At 57.8% G+C, this 19691-nt stretch overlaps 1 protein-coding gene across 1 annotated transcript in view; it reads right to left on the minus strand.

Annotated features, from left to right (window-relative positions):
* The window catches only part of RBFOX3 (RNA binding fox-1 homolog 3), a 91311-nt gene that overhangs the window by 16605 nt on the left and 55015 nt on the right, over window positions 1-19691 (minus strand). The window contains exon 2 of the mRNA XM_025361909.1: window positions 6730-6984. Within this exon, the coding sequence (XP_025217694.1) occupies window positions 6730-6984 (255 nt within the window). The remainder of the gene's footprint in view (window positions 1-6729; window positions 6985-19691) is intronic.

A 19691-nucleotide genomic window follows, 5' to 3' on the forward strand; every position in this document is an offset into this window, starting at 1 on the left:
CCTAGGTGCCAAGAGGGGAAGTTACCACTTCCTGGGCTGCGCAGGGAGGTGGAGGACACAGCCTCTGCTGTACCGCAGCTTCTTCCCTGGCAAGAGCCCCCAGCGCGGGCAGTGGGGCGGGCTGGGAGTGGGGTCTCGACGACTGGAGCATGTGTCCATGTCCCTGATGCACCTCTGTCCCCTGCGTTGAGAAGTGAGGATGCAGCACACACCCCACAGTGTGGGACGGTGACAACGTGGGAACTGCCGTCCTGGAGCTCACCTGGACGTGCGCTGCAGGACCTGTCTCAGCAGACGTGCCATGTAGTGTGCTGACCCAATTCCGACAGGCATGTGTCCTGAGGTTTGTGTGTTCTCAAGGCGTGAGGCATCTCCCTCAGGACCCCAAGAGGTGGACAGTGGCCATGGCTCTTGGAGGGCACGAGCCCCCAGGCTTGGACAAGTTGGGCGGCTGCTCCTTGGGGTTCCCTGACATGTGCCACCCCATCAGTGGGGGCTGGACTTTGGCATGGAGGCATCCGTGGTGGGCACAGTTGGCAGGGCCAGGAGGGTGGACGACAGGCCTCCAGAGACTCCTGGTCTGGCTGGTATCAGGTCTATCAGGTCCCCAGCAACACAGGGCAGCTGACTCCGGCTCCAAGGAGGTAGGCACGGGGCTCTTCCATCCAAGCCTGGGGAACTAGAGATGCCCCGCAGCCCAGTTTCCCAGTTCTGCTGCCATCTTCCTTGGTCCCAAGTTTTCTTGCAGAAAGCAAGCCTGTGCTAGACCTCTGGAAGGGCTGACCTCACCCCTGAACCAAAACGAGACCGTCCCAACATCCGCCGATCTTTACGGAGGTTCTGAACCCCACCCTCCCGCCGGATAGGCGTGGGTCTTTCCTCCTCAGTGGACAGGGATGCACCTGTGCCCTCTGCTGCTCTTGGGTACAGGTGACTGAGTCATCCCAGATTCGGGAATCCAGCCTGGATAGGGGCACGCAGCTCTGCCCTCTGAGCAGCAGAAGGCGGTGGTCAGCACGCCAGGGTAGCCACGATGGCGGGAACCGGCCCTGCGCCCACCCAGGGGAGCTGGGGCATCCACCCCAAAGTCCTAAAGGGAAGCAGCTGAGGATGAGGCAGGAGGAATGGGGTGATGGGGTGGGAGCGGGAGGAGCCATGAGTGGGGCCAGGACACAGGTGAGGAAGAAGCTGTTCTATCCCTGCTCAGCCCTGGGCAGAGGCTAAGTGGGTTCCATGGCTGTGAAACTGTCGTGTGTGCAGATAAGCCCTACGCGTGACTGCACATGGGCTGCCCTGGGCCGGGGGATGGGGGCCCTCCAACCGCTGACTGTAGCGGTCCAGCAGCCTCCACTGCCTTTCCAACTTTTTCAGAGGCTTTCTTTCCCCTACTTAAAAAGAGAGAGAGAGAAAAAAAAAAAAACAAACAAACCATCTTTGCTTCTCATTCTCAAATGCAGGGAAAGAGGGAAGAACAGGACCGCCCTTCCCTCCTGATTGAGCTGCGGGTCCTGCTTCTGCGTCTTTCCCCAGCTCTGTCTTGGCCCGGCCATTATGGACACCTCCCCAGCCCATTCAAGTTCAGGGTGGGGGGGTCTAGATGCCACACAGCATCTCCCACTCTCCACATCCTCTGAGGAGCCTGCACCCACTTTCGCCTGGGCCCCCCAAGCTTGGCCTAGAGACAGGCAAAGGGAATGAGCCCTGGGCAGGGTCTGGTGGACCTAGGCAGACCCTGGACAGCAGGTGGGACCCGGCGGCTGTTGTGGCACAGAACCAAGCTGTGCTGCTGCGACACAAGATGAACCGGTTTTTGGAAATCCCTTCCTCGACAGTGCCATCTCTCCTGGTTCCTCCAAAGACCTCCTGGGCACTCAGGCAAGGACCCACCTTGGTGAGCCCCCAGTGGGCAGCCAGTCAGCCTTGGAGGACAAGTTCTGTGTGTGTGGTCTCACCCTATCCACTGGGAGTGTCTGCCTCAGAGCCTGGCAGCACTGACTGTTGGCTCCCACGTGGCATTTGAAGAACACAGGATTCCAAGCCCCCCTGCTGGCCTCTGCACTGTGGCATGGGCAGCCGACTTCCACTCCCACCTCCCAGCCTGGGTAGGGGCATCTCAGCTGAGCCTCACTGTGGTGTTGCTTTGGGGACCATCGCCTCTCTTCTGCCTCTCTCAGGCCAGTGGCCAGCCATGGCTACCCTTCACCCTTTCCATAAGCCGTGAGAGCCAAGAACACAGTGACCGAGGGCTGCAGCTCCTGGCGGAGGAGACAGAGCCTCGGCCAGACTATGAGGCCTGTAGTTATAGACGAGGTGGCCCAAATGGAAGATCAGGGCAAGTGCAGGAGTTTCTGAGAGGAGGCTCAGGCCCGACGGATGGCAGAGAGGACAGAGGTTCATCCTGGGGTCACCCAGCAGAGAGGCCTCCAGCGACCTGGCCGTAGGCATCTATGCCTGCAGTGAAGCCAGGGGTGCAGAGCCCAGATCACCAGTGGGCAGTGGGGCAGGTGCTGGCCCCTCAGGCATCAGGCCCTTGCCGCCCACGTGGGGTCCCCTCTGGCAGGTGGAGGAGCCCGTGTGGGCTCTGGAAAACACCAGTCTCATCCTGTCTCCCTCTGCCTGGCTGGCCCTCCACAGTGACCCTCCGTGCTTTGGCATTTTCTATCCGTATGCTAATCTCTCTCTCTCTCTCTTTTTTTCTCAGAGTTTTGCTCTGTCGCCTAGGCTGGAGTGCAGTGGCGTGATCTCGGCTCACTGCAACCTCCACCTCCTGGGTTCAAGTGATTCTCCTGCCTCAGCCTCCCGAGCAGCTGGGATTACAGGCGCCCGCCACCATGTCTGACTAATTTTTGTATTTTTGTAGATACAGGGTTCCACCATTTTGGCCAGTCTGGTCTGGAACTCCTGACCTCGTGGTCCACCTGTCTCTGTCTCCCAAAGTGCTGGGGTGACAGGCGTGAGCCAATGCACCTGGCCTGTTAGCAAGCTGAGGGTCCCTTGAGCATAAGGACAGTGTGTGACCCCCAAGGGCCCACAGTGCTGGCACCTGCCTGACCCTGAGTGAATAAATAAATGCTCCAGACGGTGACCCCCGCTGAGGAACACAGACCTTGGCGGTGGCTCAGGGTAGTGAGATGGGGTCCCCCGGTCCTTCCGCAGCCCCTCATCGCTCTCTGTACCCTGTGCTGCATTTGTCCAGAGAAGGCAGCTGACGTCGCGGTGAGAGTGAGAGAAACGGAGCGTATATGCAGGTGTGCGTGCCCCCCGTGGGTTCTTGTCACATGTCTCTTCCCATCACGGATGAGCAGAGACGCCCCTGCCCTACCAGGAAGGAGCCTCCGTATCTCTGGACGGCGAAAAGAGGTGTTCTGCTCAGAGGGGACGAGGCTTCCTGGGGAATGATGTAGCCGGAAAGCCACTGGAGGTGGTTGGGACCCACCCGAGGGCATCAAGACCACACAAATCAGCGCACGCTCTGCCTTCTGTGGGAAGTCTCGGTGGCGGTGAGGGACCGGTGGCCCCCAGGAGCCCCATGTTTCTCTCTGCAGGGTCAGCTGTGCTTCTGTGACTAGGAGTTGAGAGGTGCATCCCACCTGGGTGGTGGCAGTGTTGGGAAAGGCCCTGAGTTGGCTGAACACAGACTTCCCACCAATTCCCGGCTGGAAACCCTCCTGAGGGGAGGAGGAGCAGGAAGAGGCCTCGTGGTTCCAGAAATTCCAGGGAAGTCTTTCCGGAGCTGGGGCCCAGCCTGTCTTTGGGGGTCCTGGGGTGGAGGAGACGGGGAGGTAGAGGCATGGGCTGCAGGGGCCACTGTTCTCTCCCACTGACGCCATCAGCCCCAGGTCCTAGAACGGAACAGGCTGCCTGTGTGGGCTCCGGGCCTGGACAGCACCCTGCTGTCTAGGGGCCAGCTCTGCCACAGCTACCAGTGGGGCGGGTGATATGGGGGCCGGACAGGTGCTCTGAGCTCCCCCTTTCCACTGGCCCTGGCCACGCTACCTGCCAGGGCAGCCCATGCTCACCAGCAGAAGGAAGTCCCCTTGGGGGAGAGGGCGGGAAGCCCTGGTGGCCCTGGGCGGCGTCTGGGTCCAGGGAGCGTCCGGGGGTTGCAAGCCCTGACCTGGTGCCAACCTGGGCAGCAGGCTCTCGGGGGGGTTCCCTGGGTGGCACCTCAGGAATGGTGGGGAAGGAAGAGACCAGGGTACTTGGTGGTTGCACATGGGCCCTCGAGTGCTCCAGGAGCTCAAGGAGATACTCTGAACTAGGCAGGTCTGGACCAAAGCTCTGAACTCACCCCACTTCCTATTTCGAAGATCTAGACCCCAATACCAGGCTGCTTGGGGCAGGATCAAGGGGAGGCTCGAGTGAGCTGAAAGGGCCCTGCTGATGACCAGGGACAGGGCCCGGGGACACCTGAGCCAGCAGGGAGCGTTTGGCCTTCAACTGTGAGTGCTGGGCAGCCTCTGGGAGGAAGGAGCTCCTGGAATCTGGGACACCCTCTCCAGCTGCCTTCCAAGGTGGGAAGGCTCCGTGTGAACAAACACTCCAAGGTGGGGAGCGCGCGGCCTCTGGGGCGGCCCAGGTCTTTGTTCTTCCTGGGGCACCACGCCGACGCCGTGACTTCTGCCAGCAGCCCCGCCCTGGGTGCAGGTCATGGAGAATGACTCTCTCCTCTGGGACCTTGGATGAAAGATCTGCAGACCACAACCACGAACCCTCTGCCAGACCTGAGAGACCCCAGCCTGAAGAAAGGAAGGTCCAGGCTGTCTGCCATCCCCTGGGCTCTGGGTGCTTCCCGCCTGGACACGCTTCCTGGGAGGCTCTGGAGGCTGCTGACTGGGTGGTGAGACTCCCATCTTCCTAGTCGGAGAGTTCTTCATCGGATGCAGCGTTCGCCTTTTCAGCAGCTGCTGCTTACTCGGGGCTTCTCTCCATGGTCCGTGGACCCTCACAGGCAAGCCAGACCCAAGCCAGCCTCTGTTTCTGACTTTCCTGTCCTTGCGTGGCAGGAACCAGGGGACAGGGCTGGGTCATTTCTTCTTTGTAGCCTCAGTGCCAGTTCAGTGCCAGGCACATACCAGGTACCCAGCAAATGTCTGCCGAGTGAAGGAAGACTTTATGTGTATCCTGGGTAGGCCGTGTTTGGTGGCTCCAGTGTCCAGGAGGCGTCTGGCCTCGGTTCTGTTGTTCAGTTAGAGCGCCTGGTCCGTCCCCACTCTGTGTTATCTGTGCATCTGACCCTCCTGCTTCTGGTTTTCTTTTGGGACGAACCCCTGAGGCTCACCATGAGAGACCCCCTCGTTTGTCTATAAGGTGGCTGTCAGAGGTCTGAGCAGATGAGCTGTGTCTACTGGAGTCAGTCAGAAAGAGACCCAGCCTGCTCTAGCGTGACTTGTTTACGGTGAACCCGGCTTAGCTCCCGGGATCATCTCTTTCTTTTCTAAGTACACACAAGGCGTGGGTTTGATAAATCAGAACCAGAGCAGCCGGGGAAGCATGACTTGGCCCCCACTTCTACCACCCCAGGGCCTGGCCTTTTCCATGTGTGTCCTGTGGCTGTAGGAACCCTGGGTATCAGGATGCTGGGGGGCACTGGAAAGGCTGATGGCCTCGGGGCAGATTCCGGCTGGGCGGGGCTCCAAGCAGGGAGGAAGGGCACCACCTGGGTGCCAGATGAGGGTCATGTCCAGCCCAGGAGGCGGCTGGGTGGGCTCTCTCCACAGAGGGCCTGGGTGACGCTGGAGGAAGCCCCTGCCCAGGCACGCACCAAGGGAAGGCTCCTATCTGCATCCACACAGCATGTTGGGAGCCAGGCTGGACTGCGGGAGGGCTGAGGCAGTTGGGAAGGGACCCCTATTGGGAGCCGCCAGGGCGGTGCCGCTCCTGGGCCGTGTAGAGAGCTCTGGCCTCCTGCCCAGCCCCGCCAGCTAGCACATCCAGTGCTGGGACAGGGCCAGCGGGGACAGTTGGATGAACCTGGAGCCCCAGAGCAGGGGCAGGGGAGGCACATGGAGATCTCAGTGGAGGGGACCAGAGAAAAGGAATAGACTGGCCGGGGCTCTGCAGGGTGGGTAGAGTCAGGGCCTCATCTTTGTACCCAGAGCCCACTCCAGGCCGGCGGCTTGGCCACTCCCTGCCGGCTCTCTTTGCTCTCAGGAAATGTGAGAAGTGAGGGCTCAGCACTTTTGCCTGGGAGCTGCATTACAACCACATAATTGAAGCTATCTGATTGGAGGCCAGCCAAGCAGGTAGATTACAAGCGATTAGAAATGATAGGAGGGCCTGCAACCCGAGACAGCTCAGAGGACCCTGGGCCGCCTCCGCGGCTCTGCCTCTGCCCTCCGCCCATCTCCTTCACTTTCTACTAACAGGTCTCTGGCAGTGAGGACACCTCCCAGCTGGGTGAGTGTTTGCTCGAAGCAGGGAAGCCAGGCCCAGGCGGCTGGAGGAGGGTGGCTGCCACCCCACCCCTCAGTGCCCGGCCGTCCCTCCAAATGCCTGCTCATCACAAAGCTCCTTGGTGCTGGGGTTGAGCAGGGGCTGGAAGTGCCTTTGCTGGGGGTAACTTCTGGCCCAGGAGCCCCGTAAAAGGCTCATCCTCCACACACAGAGGCCCTGCCCAGGTCCCCCACCCATGTGGTATACCTCATGCCCTCCTGGGCCACCCTTCTGCTGGGTGGGCGCTCCTCCCTGAAGCTCCAGGGCTGGGCCTGGGGTTGTGGGGGCCCTTACCGGCACTGTCTGGGTCCCGGCGATGGGCTGTGTGCTGGCCTCGGAGCCTGGCTGCTCGGGGTGGGTCTGTGCTGGTGTGTACAGGGTCATGCCATGCTCTGAGGGGACCGGGGTCTGGCCGGAGTAGTCCTGCGTGGGGTGCGGCGGGGGCGGGGCATACTCGGCAGGGATGCCGTTCTGTGGCGGAGGGGGGTACTGGGCAGGGGGGTAGGGCTGGGCCATTGCTTCAGGCGGAGCCGTGGCGTCCTGATCGCTCTGTGGAAGGAGAGAGAGCAAGGCCTGGTTAGAATCTTGTCCCCTTCCCGGAGCCCCTGAGGATGGGGCCTTGTGGCTGAGCAGGGCTTCTCCAGCAGTGTTTTCAGCAGCCTTTCCCCGGCCCCTCCATGGGGGGCTCCCCGGCACGGGCACCAGCTCAGAGCAGGAGGGGGTGCCGCGCTGGGAGTGCCGGGGAGTCTGGCTCTGCAGTCAGATGCCGCTGGGTTTCAGCCCATTGACTCACCCTTGTCAGACCTGGGTACAAGAACAACTGAAGGGTTTTTTTAAACGACCTGATTTTTAAAAAGTTAACCATTTTAACATAACTGTAGGCTCACGCAGCTGTAAGAAATAACAGAGTGATCTGTACAGCTTGTGCCCAGGGTCCTCACAGTAACATCCGTAAAACCACCACCAGCAGGATACTGACGTGGATTCACACAACACACAGAACGCTCCACCAGCGCGAGGACTACTGCTCTTCCCCTCTTAGCGCCAACCTACCTGCTTCCCACCTCCTTAAGAATTTTAAGCCTTGGCAGGTGGATCACCTGAGGTCAGGAGTTCAAGACCAGCCTGGTCAACATAGTGAAACCCCGTCTCTACTGAAAATACAAAAAGTAGCTGAACGTGGTGGTGGGTGCCTGTAATCCCAGCTACTCGGGAGGCGGAGGCAGGAGAATCACTTGAACCTGGGAGGCAGGGGTTGCAGTGAGCCAAAATCGCATTACTGCACTCCAGCCTGGGCAACAAGGGTGCAACTTCGTCTTCAAATGATTTTAAGCCTTGGTTTTGTCATTGGAAAGCAGGAGCGAGAGGCCACTGCCCAGCCCGCACCTGGATCCCTGGAAGTGACTGTGCAGAAGCTGAACTCAGGGCTTCCTGCTTCCCCTGCCAGTGATGTCCATGACAGTGAGGTGTGTTGGGGAGGGGCAGGAAGGGTTCCAGTCTCTGTCTCAAGGATCTCTGAGGAGCTCTGGAAGATCTGTCTGTGCCCCCTCAAAGGCCTGCTATCTCAAGGGGGGAAAACTGCTCCCGCAGCCACTCTCAGAGGCTCTTAGAAGCCCAGGCCCTTGGGCAGGACCTCAGAAGCAACGTAGGGCAGTGGCTGTCAAAGTGGAGGGCCTGGGCCCACAGCATCAGCAGCACCTGGGAGCTTTTTGGTGGGCAATGCAGATTCCAGGGCACATCCCAGGCCTCCTCCGGCAATCTGCGTGCACTGAGAACCACTGACTCCGGGCCTGAGAAGCAGCCCTGGTGGGAAGACCTTATGACCCCAAGAGAAGGGCTGGGGTCTTTCACAGCCCCAGAGAGCAAGACGCAGGCGGAGGCGGCAGAGGGAAAGGGGCTCCGGCCTCCTCCACTGCAGACACAGCCTGGGGCCCAGGACCTCCTGAGCGGGCGAGGCACTCGCCCCCCAGGAGTCTGCGGTGAGGAGGCCTCGCTGCCTGGAAGGACAGATGCCGCCTCTGCCTGGAGCAGCCCACCCGTGTGTTAGGACCCCTACTCAGATGTGGATGGGTCTGACACTCACAGTCGCCCCGGCAGGGACAGCCAGGAGTCTGTGTCCTTGCTGAAGGTGGGGTTTGCTGTGGGGAGGAGGAATGCCCAGCAGGGAAGTGGCTGCTTACCTCCTTCACCTGCGCCTCCACCCCATACTCCCATCGCCCGGGGCCACGCACAGTTTGTTCACACCACACACTTTAGTGAGCACCTACTTAGGTGTAGGCAGAGGCTGGGGGCTGCCCTCGCAGGGCGGTCTTTCTCCCGCTTCCCTCCACACCCACACATCCCCCTCTGCCTGGCTCCTGTGTTCTCAGCCTCCGGGCAGTGCCTCCCCTGGCTAAGGAGGGGCCAGCCCCTCATGTGCCCATGCTCCCCGCACGGGTGGACCTCATGTGCCCATGCTCCCCGCACGGGTGGACCTGGCAGGTCCACCTCTGTTCTGCCTCCCCCACTCCTGGCCTGTCCTCTGCATCCTTCATTCAGTTCCTACAAATCCACCCAACAACTGTTGATTGGGTACCTGGGGTATGCCAGGCCCATGCCAAGGAAGGGGCTGTGTTGGCAGCAACCCCGACAGCCCCTGCTCCCTGCTGGTGGGGCTTGCAGTCCAGCGGGAATGGAAAGCTTCAGGAAACCATGGTCCAGATGCCAAACCATTGTTACAGCACTGGGGGCTCTAAGGGGCCTGGCTGCACCAGGGAGGTGGCCCCAAGGGATGGTCCCAGACTGGGTGTTCTGCTTCAGACCCGGCCACCCCTCCTTCTATTTAGAGGCCCCAAACCCTCTGCCCAGGGGCCGAGCAACCTAGGGTGGGTGTGGCCAGCTGGAAGGGTGGAGCCTTGGCAACCCAGCTGTGCCCTGCTCCCTGAAGCCTCCAGGGCCGGCCGTCCCTGGGCTCTGCAGGGGGGCCATCTCGGTGCTCGTCACCCTGCGACAGACTCGCTGAGTGGGAACCTAAGGAGCAGAAATGCTGTCCTCCTCCCATCCCCACCCCTCCGCAAAGCCAGCTGGTTCCTTCCCTCTCTCTGCTGACTCTGAAACTGGGGCGACATTCAAGCTCCTGAGCCACGGGAGGGAAGCACACACGTGTGCGCGCATACACACTCGCGGGAGGTTCCCGGCTCATTGCTCCAAAATAGCTGGCGAGGCCCCATCGTCCATTGTTAGCAAACGTGTCGGTGACGAGTCCAGTGGGAAGGGGTGGATCCATGAGAGAGGAGAGGGAAGGGGAGTCGGGGCACCCAGGAGGGGTGGAGAATATCTAGCACCCGGGATGGCCAGAGGCAAAATCAGGAAAACAGGAGCAAGAGAGTGAAGAGAAAGTGGAAGGCGCAGCGTGAGGGCCCTGCAGACATGGGGGAGATGAATTTGCTGATAAATATTTGATTAGAACCTTCGCCAACTTGCACCATCTTCCCAGCCACCCCCTGCTCCTCCACCTCCTCTAAGACCTGAGAAAGAGTGGGCTCCTGGTCAGGCGCAGTGGCTCATGCCTGTAATCCCAGCACTTTGGGAGGCTGAGGTGGGAGGACTGCTTGAGCCCAGGAGTTTGAGACCACCCTGGGCAACACAGTGAAACCCTCTCCACAAAAAATTTTAAAAAAATTAGCCAGGCATGGTGGTACATGCCTGTAGTCCCAGTTATGTGGGAGGCTGAGGCAGGAGAATTCCTTGAACCTGGAGGTTGAGGCTGCAGTGAACCAAGATCACACCACTGTGGTCCAGCCAGGGTGACAGAGCAAGACCCTGTCTCAAAAAAAGAAAAAAAAAAAAAAAAAAAAAAAGGGCAGCTCCTGTCCTGTCTGCTTCCTTCTCACCCTACCTCCAACCCTCTGCAGGGCTCTCATCCCTGTCATTCAACTTGGGGCTGAATGACAGCTGCCAATCACTCTCACTTCAGGTTCTGCAGGGCTGGAGCCTAGAGCCCTAACAAGTGACAGGGGAACCTGCCAACATAAAGGTGGGGGCTCTGGCAGTAGGTGCCAGATCTGAGGGCGTCTGTGGTGGGCAAGAGGTCCCTAGGAGATGGGGACATTTTAGGGACATTTGTGACACTAGAATAAAAGCAGTATATTTGAGCCCACTGTGCTCCCTGCTTTTATAGACACTCACTCATTGAGTGGACACTTCCCCCTTTCCCAGCTAATAAAACCGAGGTACAGAGACAAAGTGAATTGCCAGGCTAGTACGGGAGGACCCCAGAGAGCAGCACCGGCAGCTGGGATCCCAAACCCACCATCTGCAGCTCCACATGGAATTGTAGCCCTGCCCAGGGGGGGTTTGCAAGGGAGAGGAAGTTTCACAGCCAAGCATCGGGGTCTAGACCCTGCAATGCATGGGGATGGGCTTCAATGTCCCCTCTTAGCCACCAGGTGGTCCTGGTGACTGTCTGTCTTCTCTGCACAGGTTTCTCCATCTGCAAACGGTCACCATGGAGCCTGGGCAGAGGAAATGCGGAACGAAAGCCTAAGACCCCTCAGGGGGTCTTAGGGTGACCAGCAACACCCTGCCCTGTGTGTCCTCCACACCTGTGCTGGGGTGGCTGTGGTCCTGCAAGCGGTTCTCAGAACTGGCTACACATCCCAGTCACCTAGAGAAGTGTCCACACCTGGGCCACACTCCTGAACAACAGAGGCCACTTACAACCAATGTTTCCCAGGAGACTCTGACACGCAGCCCTGGTGGAGAGCCCCAGACCAGAAAAGCAAAGTGTATCAGGCCCATCCTGAGAGGGCGCGTGAATGCCCAGCACATGGAAGACGTGCAGCCAGGATCTGTCCCATTGCTTCTCTTCTTCCCAGGTCGGCTGGGGTCAGAGTCAAAAAGAGCCTGGGGTTGGGTGGTGTGAGTGGAGGAGTTCCTGCTGGGCTACGGGGCTTATCTCAGATGATCTCATGTTGGACCAGCTTGTGGAAGGATCTGGTTCCCCAGGGGACTGTGCATTCTCAGAGAATGGGGACCACTTCACTCACCCTTTGTCCCCATATCCCTGCACTCAGCACAGCACCCTGTTGTACTCAGAAGAGTCTCAGTGTACATGAACGGGTGGATGCATATATGTATGTATGTACGGATGGATGGATGGATGAATGGATGGATGGATGGATGGGAGGGGTGCATGGATGGGCAGGTGGGTGGATGGAGGGATAAATGGATGGTTGGATAGATGGGTGGATGGATGGATTAAAGGGTGGGTAGATAAGTGGATGGATCAGAAGGTGGGTAGATGGATGAGTGAATGAATGGATGGAAGGGTGGATAAATGGGTAGATGGCTGAATGAATGAGAGGGCAGATGGATGGGTGGGTGGATGGATGAACGGATGGGTGGATGGGTGGATGGATAGATTGATGGATGGCAGGGTGGATGGAAAGATGGATGAATGGATGGAAACAAGGGTGGATGAAAGATTGGTGGGTGTGTGGATGCACGGATGCACGGATGAATGGATGGGTGGATGGTTGGATGGGTAGATGGGGGGGTTGATGGGTGGGTGAATGGATGGGTGGGTGGGTGGATGGACAGATGGATGAATGGATAGATGGGTGGATGGATAGATGGATGAGTTTAAAGACCGTGGATAAGTTGTTATCCTCCCTCCCTCTACAAACTTGCCCCCCTCTTCTATCATCACTTGTGCCTAGCAAAACTGCTAAGACCCAGCTCTTCCTGCTCCACTCCACAGCCCACACTGAGGGAGATAAACACAAAATCACCCTGAATGATTCATTCAGAATCCATGACCACCCTCTGCCATGGGCCTGGCACTGCCATTCAGCTCTCACAACCTGAATGTTGATTTCACCCTTCCTCCTCAATCTTCCAAATGTTCTCCTTTATCCTCACTCTTGGTGAGACCCTGCTTCCTGTCTTCTAGGAAACAGGAGACAACAACCACATTCACCTGCCCACCTCCCTGCCTCGTAACCTACACCATGCCTTCCCACCTGTCCCCAGGGATGAGCACTGTGCTCCCAGACACGACCAACCACGTCACCTGTACACTAGAGAGCATTCATCTCACCATCATGTGCTCACATCTCTGGCAGTTCACCCCTTGCACTCCAGAGCCATCAGTGTTTTCCTCCTGCCGGCACCCTGACAGGCTGCAGTCTCTCCCGTGATAGGGAAAGAAAACCCTCCTTGACACCATGGCTTTCATCCTACAAACCAACCTCACCACCTCCCTGAGAGCAAAACTTCCCAAATGAGCTGTCTATACCTGTGGCCCCCATTCCCTCACTCCCATTCTCTCTTGATCCCACTCCAAGCCAGCGTTCCGAGGCACCATTCCCTGAAACCACCTTTGCCAAGGTTTTGACATCCACCATACTGAAAATGCAATGTGACCACTGCAATGTGACTCACGTGTCCAGTCCTTGTCTGGTCTGGGCCCTGAGCAGCACTAGCCACAGCTGGTGGCTCCTCTGTGTAGAGACACTTCTCTTGGCTGCACTGCCCCACTCTCGGTTGGTTCTATTTTACCAGAAGCTTCATCTGCATTGCTGGTTCCTGTGTATCTCTCCAACATCTGGATACTGATGGGCCCAAAAGCTCAGAACTTGGGACCTCTTTCTTCCCTGTCTACACTGACTTTCTGAAGGTTTTGATTTAGTCTCAAAAGTTTAAAAAAATTACCTGTATGTTGACAATCCCAAAGTTTTATCTTCATCCTGGACTTCTCCCCAGAATCCCAGCTGCCCCTTGCAGTCTCCACTTGGACATCTGATATACTTTGGCGGTTTGACGTGCCCCCAAAGGGACCTCTGACCTCTCCCCACTACCCCCCTCAAACCCATCTCTGAGGTCTTCCCCATTTCAGGAAACACCTGCCCCAGTCCAGCACATAGTCCTAATCTGGGGGTCACCCTTGACTTGTCTCTTTTGGTCCACACCCCACAAACAGTCCAGTAGCAAACCCCACTGGCTCTGCCTCCAGCCGCCTTGAACCGCCCACTGCTCCCACCTTGGTCGGGCCACCATCATCTCCTGTCTGGTCCTCCTACTTCCTCCCTGGCTCCTACAGTTTGTCCTCTCCAGAGTAGAACCCAAAGTCCTGAGATGGCTCCCCCCACCAGGGACCAGCATGACCCCTACTCCTGCTTCTCTCCTCTTGCTTGTCTATTCCAGCCACAAATGTCCCCGCTGTTCCTTGAACGTCTAGTTGCCACCTAAGGAATCTGGCACACAGGTATATAAAAAGGTGCTCACTATCATTCATCATCAGAGAAATGCAAATCAAAAGTATACTGAGATATCATCTCACCCTAGTCAAAGTGGCTTAAATCCAAAAGACAGGCAGTAACAAATGCTGGCGAGGATGTGGAGAAACGGGAACCCTCGTACACTGTTGGCGGGAATATAAATTAGAACAACCACTATGGAGAACAGTTTGGAGGTTTCTCAAAAAACTAAAAACAGCTACCGTAGGATCCAGCAATCCACCTCTGAGTATATACCCAAAAGAAAGGAAATCAGTACACGGAAGAGATACCTGCATTGCTGTTTACTGCAGCACTGTTTACAATTGCTAAGATTTGGAAGTAACCTAAGTGTCCATCAACAGATGAATGGATGAAGAAAATGTGGAACAGATACACAATGGAGTACTATTCAGCCACAAAAAAAATGAGGGCCTGTCATTTGCAACGATATGGATGGAACTAGAGATCATGATGTTAAGTGAAATAAGCCAGGCACAGAAAGACGAACATCGCATGTTCTCACTAATTTGTGGGATCTAAAAATCAAAACAACTGAACTCATGGACACAGAAAGCAGAAGGCTGGGAAGGCGAGTGGGGATGGACGGGGGGAAGGTGGGGATGGTTAATGGGAACAGAAAAGCAGAGAGAATGAATAAGACCTACTATGTGATAGTATAACAGGGTGACCATAGTCAATAATAACTTAATTGTACATTTAAATAACACTGAAAGAGTATAATTGCATTGTGTGTAACAAAAAGGATAAATGTTTGAGGAGATGGACACCCCATCTTCCCTGATGTGATTATCACACACTGCATACCTGTATGAAAACATCTCATGTATCCCATAAATATATACACCTACTATGCACCCACAACAACTAAAAATAAGAAAAACGAAAACTAGAGCCTCCCTGCCCAGCTGGCACTCCCCACACGCCCTGCCCCCGGCCCAGGTCTGCCCTTCCCACTCTGAGTGCCTCCAGGAGTCCACGATCCACTGCCTGCCTCTGCCCCCAGAACTAGCCAGGAGAGCAAGGACTTGGTCCCTCCTGCTGCTGAATCTCTGGCATCCAGAGCAGTGTGTGACACACAGAAGGGACACGCTAACAATGTCCCTAATGGATGGATCGATGCGCAAATGAAGAAAGATGTCTGCGTGGGTGTGCTCACTGACCAAGCTCCATTGTACCCCACATGCTACCTCATCGAATTCCCACAAGCCTGTAAGGCAGACTCAGGTGTCGGCCTTGCTCTGCAGATGAAGCTTGGGCAGCCATTCCTATAGCACCTGGCAGGCAGGCAGCAGGCAGTGAAGTTTGGCCAGTCTACCCCTTCAGGGGCTACTGATGCAGGTGGGGATAGGCAGGAAACCCGGCTGTGCTGCAGGCCTGCTCTGTGTCCACTGCCTTGCGGCCATCATCTCATCTTTACTCACCATTCCTCCATGTGGTCGGTACCATGAACGCCATTTTTACAGAGGAGCCAAGGCGCCTGCCCAGGGTCACAGAGCTGAGGTTCTCGCATAGACTGCCCCCTCCCATGCACTCTACTGCACATGCCCTCTTCAACACAGCGGGCAGGCAGGCGCAAGATGAGCTGGTGTGGAGGTGGTGGCTGGCTCATCCCAGCATGTGAGTGCCACTGGCCATGCTCTTTACAACTCCAGGGTCTAGTGGCCACACTGGTAGCCTGAAACCGGCCCTGGTGGGAGCATTTACACCACAGGAATCGGCAAAGGCTGCGTATCACACATAACGGTTAGATTGGGATTTGTCACAGGAGAGAGGGTTGTTAGACATTTACCAGCACACCACTGCCCAACTCCCTTCAATCACACAGCAAGGCTGTGGCCCTGGAGGCCTGATGTTGTGGCAGATAAATGATACTGAATGATGCTGTCTGCAAAGACTGCACTCGACATTTTAAAATTAAATGCAATTCAAGCAACAGTTATGGAGCCCCTCCTCTGGGCCTGTATTTAAAGGTGAACAAGACGTGGCCCCGCGCACTAGAGGATTTCTGGTACCACAGGGAACTGACCATTCCCAGCCAGCAGCAGCAAGGGCCAGAAGGTGGTGAGCTCCAGAGAGGCTAATGGCCACGTGTCTGGCAAAGGTGAACCAGGGACCGTGACCGAGAGGGGTGGGAGCGGCTCGAGTGTGGGGGCGGAGGGAAGGTGTCGCGGGGATGGTGGCCGGGGCTGGCCTTGTAGGCGGGGCCAGGGCTCTGGGAGTGGCTGGCCTGCCAGGCCTGCTCTCCACCCCTTATCCGGCTTCTGCTCCATAAGGCTGGCAGCCTTGCCTGGACCCCTTGCCCTGTGGCTTCCTGGTGACAGTGCAGGGTGGGAGAGGAGCGTGGGCCTGGTGTATTGGGTCCCCTGGTTCCCCACTGGGAGGCTGTCTTGGGCTGGCTCTTTCCTGGACCACGGGGGACTGACCTTGTCTCGGGGGGAACCCCGTCCCCACTCTTCCCGCTCCCTGGCTATAGTCACTGCTTCCTCCACACGCTTCTCTGGGCCTGGTACGGCGAGGGCTCTGCTGTCGCCAGATCTGGGGGCCTGTGCTGTCCCTGGTGGTCCCTCCAACCCTGCCCTCTAGACAGCTCCTTGAAAATAAACTCGTCTCCAATTATCTGGGAATGAGTGAGCCACCTGCTGCCTGTTGGATCCTGATGACATGACGCTGTGGGGTGAGGGCTCTCCTAGCCCAGGACGGGCAGGTGCGGCCCTGGGCAGGTTGTGGCTGTGGCTGACTGTCCAAGCCACACGGCCTCGCCTGGGCTGTGCTCTGGGCGCACATGCCCTCGGTCCCAGGACCCTGTACACTGGTCCCACCACCATATTGGGTTTCAGCAACTTACTTTGCGGGATGGGGACAGTGACTCATTTGCCTGGAGGCAGCGCCGGGCAGAAGGACCCTCCATCTTCCAGACCTAGAGCTGAGGACCCCCAGAGGTCTCTGCCCACATCACTGGCCCAGTGTGTTCTCCACCCGGCCTGTCCCTTGGCCAGTGTGCTCTCCAGTCCCTCCGGGTAAGGCCCCCAGCCTGCTGTGGGACAACGGGCCGGCAGGTTGCTCAGGGAGCAGGCAGCAAGGAGACAGGCTGGCCGATGGTCTGGCCATGGGCAGATCCCCTCCCACATGGCCTGGCCGCCTTCCCTCGGCACAGCCCTTCCTGGCTCCGTCTCCTCTCGGCCCTCCAGGACAATGAAGCTAATTGCCTTCAGATGCCTCCCGCCTGCGGGAAGGGTGCCGCGTGGCCCTGCGCCGGCAGGGCAGGCTGCAGTGGGAGTGAGGCTGGTGGCGAGTCTGGGCACAGGGCCACTTCTCCATCACCTCTGGGCAAAACCGGTTCCAGGCAGAAATGGGGAAGAGAGGGAGGGGGAACGCCAAGCCCCATCCACCGAGCTGTGAGGTGTGTCACAGCCTGTGCCACCTGTGCAGGTCACCTGCCTGCCCAAAAGGTGAGTCCACCCACCTGCAGATCTGTGCTGCCCTCACCCTCACAGCCACCACCGCCCCCACACATTTAATTCTCCTGCTGACCTGAAGAGTTGGATGTCACAAGCTAAGCTTCACAGAGGGGACAGCGAGGCCAGTGGCTACGTGGACTGTGAGTGGGAAAGCCCCTCGCCCCCTCCCCACGGTTTGGGACACCTCAGACTTCCTGGACGCATCTGCCACATTCCCAGTTTGAATGTGGTTGGAACACAGACGTGTGAGTCTGGTGGGAGCGGGGAGCTTCAGGCTGTCAGCCGCACATATCCCTCTGACGGGGACCAGAACAGGACAGACGGATGTCCACTTTTGGAGTCTCCACTCTGGGGGCCAGAGCCATCTCACCCAGAGCGTATGGTGCCCTCATGCGGCAGGTGGTGATTCACAGGCAGGTACCCGATGTGAGCACCCCTGCCTGGCCCACAGCCCTTCCAAGATCGTGGAGGAATCTGGTATCGGATGGGGAGGCTGGTGACCCGGGGGCTGACCTCCGGCAGGCAGGGGGTGTGAGTTCCAGTCCCTGGGGTCCCTGATGATGGCTGGATCGGGTGACCTCATTACTCTGACCTACCCTGCCTAGAAGCACGGGTGGTCCTGCCCTCCTCCCCTTCTATACGCCCAAGGGCGTGCACATGAGGCCCCATCTCTCTGCATGCCAGGAGTCTACATCCTCGTCTCTAGCTGCAATTGAAAAACCTAAACACTCCTTTAGTTCCAGAATCTTAGAACAGGCAGTTCCTGCAGGAGACACCCAGCCCAGCCCACCAGACAAAGTCTCCTCTTTCCCTCCCTGACCGGCACCCCCGGCCTCTGCTCAAACAAGCCTCCTGACAGGTGCTTTACTGACAAGGAGGCTCCTTCTGCCCATCTCAGAACAGCCCTGCCACTCACTGAGCTGAAATCTACTCTCCGGAAACTTCCACCCGGCGCTGGGCTTTGCAGGCATCCCACAGCCTCCTCTTCATAGGCTGGCCCTCCAAGGACACACAGAATCCGCCTCTCTAGTATGTTTGGCTTGGGTGAACCCTCCGGTTTCCTGAGTGGCCAACTGCTGCCAGCTTTGTCCGTCCTGGCTGCTCCTCAGCACGACTCCAACATCACATTCACTCCCAACTTACAGGTCAAGAGTCACAAGCAAATGGCTCTGGTCAGATCTGGATCCGGGCCAGCCTTCCAAATTGTCACCCAATGTCATCATCATGCCGGTCCGGGTGCACCCTTCCTTCCTCGGGGGGTGGGAGCAGCTTCGCTTCTTGATACCCGAGTGCAGAAAGGGGGGCTCCCCAGCTGTGCCCGCCCAGGTGGCCAGTTCCAGAGCAGACGGGGTAGTTTCCACGAGCCAGAGGACAACCCAGAGATAACGCGTGAACAGGAACGATGAGAGGGAGACCCGAGGGAGAAGCAGGTGTCTGGAGCAGTGAGGGAGGAGAGGAGGTGGGAAGAGCGGAGGAACAGGAGAACAGGCATTTCTAGACAATGCATTTGCTTCTATGTTCTTGGAGGTGATGCTCCTATTTTCTTTTCTTTTTCAAATGTGCACATTATAGGTCAAGGAAGTTTTAGGGAAAATAAAAGATTATCTAAAACGGATGAAGATTAAGCTGGAAAATGTGATGATGCCAAGGGAAGGCCCAGGTGTCCCCGACCGGCGCCCCTGAGCCCCTGCATCAGAGGCCGGTTCCTATTCCTGCCATCACGTCGTGTGCTGGGGTCGGGTCTGGTTCCGGGAAAGATGTCCCGCCAGGCTTAAAGCTGCACTGGGCTGGAACAGCACGAGTTATCTGGATATCTCCGAGGAGGGTGGAGCTGGCCCTACTCATAAGAGACCTGTGACCCCTGACCACAGGAGGTTCGAACTGAAAGGCGTCTCAGAGAACATTCTGTCCACTTTGTCACGGAGAAAACGGGCACCAGAGAGGCTGACGTGCCCCCGTCACGCTGCTGGTGTGGGCAGGGAGCGCTGCTGTTCCTCATGTCTGCACCAGCGGGAAAGTGAGTAATGGCGTGCATGAATCTGCCCCCAAAATATACACCATGCGACTGCTCAGCGCCAGGCTCTAGATGTCTGGGCACAGCAGCCGGTAGAGTCCTACCCTCAGGGAGCAGACTCCTGGTGGAAGCCGTCCCCAGCACTGACTAAACTGGAGATGCATGATTCCATGTTCAGGGGTCCCCCACTTGGCCTCCAGTTTCCTGAGTGGCCAACTGCTAGCAGGCGCTGGGTGGGAGGTACCCTCGAAGGCTGGGCAAGTCCTCCTGGCACTAAGCATTTGCTTCGGTGACTCCCAGAGGGGCTCCCTCATGTGTGGATGAGAGGGGGGGCTCTGCTTCCCAGAAGCACAGATGCAGAAATAAACCGTCACGAGCGTTTTCTAGAACCCGCTGAGGCCCAGAAGTAGGCTTTCCCCAGGTGCTTTGTGGACCCAGGATCCGCCAGGGCTTTCCCAGGATGGAGGTCGCAGGTGGGAGGGGGATAGGAGGGCCGGTGCAGCC

This window comes from Theropithecus gelada, chromosome 16 (assembly GCF_003255815.1).
Source record: "Theropithecus gelada isolate Dixy chromosome 16, Tgel_1.0, whole genome shotgun sequence".
Lineage (NCBI taxonomy): Eukaryota > Metazoa > Chordata > Mammalia > Primates > Cercopithecidae > Theropithecus > Theropithecus gelada.